We start from the raw sequence: 6,350 nt of genomic DNA, 5'->3' as shown, positions 1-6,350 counted from the left end.
TGACCATTGTTAATTCCAATGACGTTTATATGAAGTTTATATGTCATGGTGTGTTGTAGTTTACAGAGTGAATAATTCTTCCCGTGATTTATGGCATGGGCACGTTCTACTGACGTTATGACAGTACACATTGCAGCTTTAAGCGTCCCGTATGTGACGTCATTTACGTGGGAAGGTTGTATTTCAAACAAACAGTAATTACCAGCCAACAATAGATAAACAAATATTACAGTTGGAACCTCATTGTATTCAGAACTTGGTTATTGGGGTTAAAGGGAAGTTTACCGATTATAGTTAATATAAAAACATGTGTGGGGTTAAAGGGAAGTTTACCGATTATAGTTAATATAAAAACATGTGGGGTTAAAGGAAGTTTATTAAGTGTGCATAATAAGTTGTCGGGTTAAAAAGTTTGCCAAGTGTAGTTTCAAAAACTTCGTTTTCTTAATAAACATGCAACAATTTCTTGAACCATTTTCGCCACTTTCAGTTTCACCCATCTAGGTCTTAGATCAGAGTTCAATAACCCCATTCCCATTGGCCTACACAAACCAAACAAAGTCCAATAGACATCGTAGGCTCAAGCGCACCATCTAGCGGTTGAAGTTCATCACCTCCTCATAATAACTGAACCGTATATTTAAGCGTGTGAAGACGAGTCAATGTTATCGCGTGTTAGAAAGAGACTCATTGTTTTTGCGTGTGTATTAAATCGTGGATATAAAAAAAAAGGATTTTCCAAGAAAACCATCATTAAAACATAATATATATATATATATAAAGGTACAAAGATTCACGACAATAGATCATGGAATAAATACTAGTAATTCGAAGGGCACAACAAAGTGACAATTTCAAAACGTTGTTAGGGTTAATAGCCTATAGTCACTAAGTGACCCGCGGCTATGTGAGAAGAACAACGATATTAAAGGAAAGAGTCACGGCTACGGAGAATTTTAAGATCAATTTCAGGGGAAAATATCAAACTGGTCGAACTATTAATTTATTTTTTTTTGTATGTAAATAAACATACACATTTAAAATACGTTTACCGGTATTAATAATTATATGATTATCATTGACCCAACACGATGCTAAATTTTTCAAAAAACAATATAATTGACCCGCGATCAAAAAAGGTTGCCCTATACCATCTGATCACCTCAATAATTATTAATTATTTTCTTTTAAACACCGCATTCTTGATATAGATCCTTAGGGATTTTAGATAATTAGGATAATATATAATAATAGCATTTCCAACCAAATGGGGCAATGTATATGACGAACATAGTGTAGTATGTTTGTAATTAAGCACAAAGCTACACAACGGACTATCTGTGCTCTGCCCACCACGGGTATCGAAACCCGGATTCTACGCGTTGTAAGTCCGCAGACATAACGCTGTGCCACTGGGGGGGGGGGGGTAGTGTAGTTGGAATAATATTATTATACACTCTTCTAATCATTAAAAATCCCTAACGTTGATTGCTTGATTGGTTTTGAATTTCGCGCAAAGCTACACGAGAGCTATCTGCGTTAGCCGTCCCTAATTTAGCAGTGTAAGACTAGAGGGAAGGCAGCTAGTCATCTTCACCCACCGCCAACTCTTGGGCTAAACTTTTACCAACGAATAGTGGGAATGACCGTCACATTATAACGCCCGCACGGCTGAAAGGGCGAGCATGTTCGACGGGAGGGGGATTCGAAACCGCGACCCGCAGATTGCAAAAATCCCTAAGGATCTATATAAAGAATGTAGTTTTAAAAAATATAATAGCCCTAATTTTACTAATGTCTTATAGGAAATACAATTAGTTATAATTGTGCTTCACCAACTTGTATCTTTTGTTGTTGTTGTTGTTATCCAACTGTCATAGTTTTACTATAAGCACTTAACAATTGCAACGAATTTTAATTTTGCATCAAAAATGTCATCGTCGTTGTTGTTGTTTCTAATGTTTCTTTAGGTTGTTCCTGCTCGGATAAGTTTCAGATACGTCCAACAACACAGAAGCTTTAAAGAAAACTAATGAACAATTAATTGGCGATGGATCAGCAACATAAAGTAAAAAAAAAAACTGAAGAGAAATTAGTTCTGGGTAAGAATAATCCTTACTAATAGTTAACCTAATGGCAAGGTACGTACGGCCTATTCACACTAGTGTTAGCAGTCGAACAAAACAGAGGTGAAATTGGTTCTGGGATACAGGTTAATCCTAGAGACCTAGGGATCTACAATGGTAGCATAGGTAGACTGGACGACATTTCGAAGACCTTACACCTTTCGTCTTCACCTACTGGCCCTCTGTGTGTTCAAATATGCGTAAAAATAACAATTCTACAGAGTTTATACAAACCAAAAGAACTAGTCCTTCCGCAGCCACTTTAAGGTTTATTTAAGTTTTTGATACGAAGCTTTGTGAATTAAGGTACTGACAGAGTTACAACTTCATAACAAGCGCTTCTGCAGCACGTACTAATGGCACACAAAATATCGCTTTTAATTGGCTCGTTAGAGGGAAGTCAAATAATTCTCGAAAATAAAACCAATATAAAATTAAACACAGAACTGTCAAAAAGTTTGCACGCATATACATGTTGGAAGGTAAGAAAAAAATTACCGTTCTTCAGAGTGAACCATTTCAAATGTTTCTAGACACGATATATATATATATGAATTCTCTTGATAACGACTTCTATTTCATAACTGCTTCCTCTAGAGTTGTGCGAAACACGTTTATTTATTAACAGTCCCTTCAACGTAATCAGACCGTTTGAAATCAAGGGGTAGAGGAGACAGCTGAAGTACAACTGCCAGAACTCGTCCAATATGCGCAAAGAACTCCTTTCACCACCTAGAGGAAGAGGTGTGTAGCATTAATAAGTTCATTCTAGACAAATAGAGGGCTGATTATGCTCTTTCCGTTATCCGGAGCATAAAATTGATCAAGATATACACCTAGTTACCTGCAACTACTTTTAGGGTAGTTACTAACATGTATTTCCAGAGTCTCGATTGTTGACGTTTGTCACAATAGCAGACTTCAGTAAACAATACACCATATTTAACATCGTTATTAATGTTACGCTACAAATATGCTTTTTTTTTTTTAAGCAACTAAAACTGTATCTCACTCTTACATCACATCTACAGCCCCAGTGCGGAGAGCGTTTTTAAGACAACGTGTCGTAATCCATCAACCCTCGGATTCACAGTCTGGGCACATCCAGCCGTAGAGAAACTGAGCTGACTTTACCAATCACTACCCAATATAATGTTTATAATACACAGAGTTCGACTCGTGTTGTACAAACAGAAACTTTCGAATTGAATATTTCACGCGGTTTTAATGGTTGCCACATTTGTTTTAAGCGAGACGTTACCTGACGTACGAGTAGAGGCTGAAACATAATTATTATCAGATTATACCGCGTAATAACTGTTATTTAACTGCCTTTCATATACTATAACCATTTATAGGTTCAAGCATTGTTGATAGCTTACGTAGGGCTTATATCCGGTGCTGATGACCCGTCTTAAGAAACCGGTCCGGGTCCTTGGTTCTCACCCACTTAAATCTGCCTACGTTGAGAACAGTGGATTCTAACCTCATTACGACGACTACTACAACCTACTGCCATGTGATTAGCAGTGTTAGAACGTCGTGTGAAAACGTGCAGAAACGTAACAGTATGGTGAAGTAACACTTGCGCCTATAGCTATTGGCCCATTGATGGATAGAGGTATCTGAATACTTACAGACATACGGGACACAAGTGTTAAATTGATTTCAAAAGTAATAAAATCAATTTGAATTTCTGCTCATAATTGAAATAATAATAAAAAATTTTTGAATTGCTCATCTTGTGTTTGCTTTGCTTGATTAAAGAGTTTGTAATTTGTATAACTATCACGAGGTGGCGCTGTTTTTGGAAGTCGGTTATATTGGAATGTATATGAAGTAAACAGTTTCAGCAAGACTATGTGGGAGAAAGCAAGAAAAATTGTGAAAAATAAAATGCATAAGCATTTTGCGGAAGATCAGTATGAATTTTTATAAATCAAAAGGACAAACCCAAGTTTTTGTAAAATTAATTTTGACCTAAAATAAATTTTTGTCTCACCTACAACTTTTTGTTAAATATACTTATAATTTAGCGATATCTTAGTCCACTTATCGCATCTCGAGATAAGCAAACGCGAGGATAAACTGAAAGTGATTCACTGAACTGTTGCCCGGATCGATCCGCCATGTTTCTTTCCTTTCATCGTCGCTAATTCGTGTCTTTTTAATATCTATTTAGAATTATTTTCATAATTAAAGTTTAATTTTCATTACACACACCTCTTCATAAAAAAGGAAAGAAAACCTAACCTAAATAAAAGAAGCAAACTGGGTGTTACTAAACAAATAATTATATTGGATATGTTTTAAATATTCCAATATTTATCTCGTGGTGCCATCTATTGACATTAAGTTTAGTAATGTAGAGGTCTCCTCAGTATATACCATAAGTAAGGTAACTTGAAAGTATTTTGTGTGAAACAAAACATTTACCTTTTATTCCATAAAATATACCCTACAGTCCGTTACAGTTAGTAGGTGTATAATTTTCGTCTGCTAATACGTATTTCTGATATAACTGTAAATAAAATATCATTCTCATAATGCAAAGTCAGGCCATTTTCTTCTGTTTCTGAATATTAAATACGAAAAGAAATTAATTTGTGGATCATCCCCCACCTTCTGTCACGATTTGAAGCTTATTAGTTTATAATAAAACGTAACTATAAACTTCTTGTCAGACTTCTGAATCTTTAATCACTTTTATTCAATAGTTCTCTCTATTTGATCACTTTTTAAATACATTTTTTTTATTAATATCAAACGTACTGTTTCCAAATATGAAGTTCGTACAACACTCACGAGAAGTCGCATCAGCTTTTTTATTTTTCTAAGAACTGTTACCACTAGATTGAGACGTTCAATGTCCGCGTTACGGGAGATCGAACTAGCCTTCCGTGAGTGAAGGTACGAAACACTTCTATTCTGTACTGTAAAGATCACTGCAACTAAAGCTAATAACGAATTTATTCAGTGCACGTGTCAAACGATTTCAATTAGGTAATTTCCTATATTCTTATCCTTCTCTTTCCGATAATGGCGCTACAGCTCTCGTGTCAACGACAGACTTGGTTAGTGAAGTCATCACGCAAACACACAAATACCTACTTCCGTACTTGGAAATATATTCGATAAATATTGAAAGTTCATCGTTGTTCACGTGTTTAACATTATTATAACAGAGCTGGAAAAAAAACAACAATAGGACATTGTGATGCGTATGAGAACAATTCTTTTATTAGGCAGGTGGCAGCACTGCCTATGTAGGGATGGCTCGGATTGTTCATCGAAATGATATTTTAAATATCTCCTCAAGAACTTTACAATACTATACAGTGTTTCCTTTTATAACAATATCTATGTAATGACTGAATCACAAGTTCTGGTAATATCTGTAAATATTATAGCAAAAAGTTTGAATTTCTTGTTCTTCTTTCTGCTGCTTCTTTATTACATAACTCAAACCAAAACAATGGTGTCAAACAATTTCATTGAGGTGACAGTTTCATATGGTGTATCCGCTGTTATTAGTATTATTAACTGATAGTAATTTTAAAAAATTCATAATTCTAGTGTAAACGATTTTATCGTTACATTTTGATGTTAACTTTCTTACAGAAATTTGGTGTTCCTTTAAAAAGCTCAAGTGAAACAGTAATTACCAGCCAACAATAGATAAACAAATATTACAGTTGGAACCTCATTGTATTCAGAACTTGGTTATAAATACAACCTTCCCACGTCTATTGAAACACTGTATTAAACACATGTTTTTATATTAACTATACTCGGTAAACTTCCCTTTAACCGCAAATGTTTTTATGTTATCTATACTCGGTAAACTTTCTTTTAATCCCACATGTTTTTATATAACTATACTCGGTAAACTTTCTTTTAATCCCACATGTTTTTATATTAACTATACTCGGTAAACTTCCCTTTAACCACACGTTTTTATATTAACTATACTCGGTAAACTTTCTTTTACTCCCACATGTTTTTATATTAACTATACTCGGTAAACTTCCCTTTAACCACACGTTTTTATATTAACTATACTCGGTAAACTTTCTTTTACTCCCACATGTTTTTATATTAACTATACCCGGTAAACTTCCTTTAACCGCACATGTTTTTATATTAACTATACTCGGTAAACTTCCCTTTAACCGCACATGTTTTTATATTAACTATACTCGGTAAACTTCCCTTTAACCGCAC

The 6,350-nt window shown here is 34.8% G+C and overlaps 1 protein-coding gene across 1 annotated transcript in view; it reads left to right on the top strand.

The window, feature by feature from the left end:
- Nucleotides 1–5,165: 5,165 nt before the first annotated feature.
- Nucleotides 5,166–6,350, top strand: part of LOC111088892 — a 32,268-nt gene continuing 31,083 nt past the window's right edge. The window contains exon 1 of the mRNA XM_022400121.1: nucleotides 5,166–5,200. Within this exon, the coding sequence (XP_022255829.1) occupies nucleotides 5,166–5,200 (35 nt within the window). The remainder of the gene's footprint in view (nucleotides 5,201–6,350) is intronic.

Source organism: Limulus polyphemus, unplaced genomic scaffold (genome assembly GCF_000517525.1).
Source record: "Limulus polyphemus unplaced genomic scaffold, Limulus_polyphemus-2.1.2 Scaffold4668, whole genome shotgun sequence".
Taxonomy (NCBI): domain Eukaryota; kingdom Metazoa; phylum Arthropoda; class Merostomata; order Xiphosura; family Limulidae; genus Limulus; species Limulus polyphemus.
Note: the sequence above shows the minus strand (reverse complement) of the source record. Positions and strands in the feature narration are given on the sequence as shown.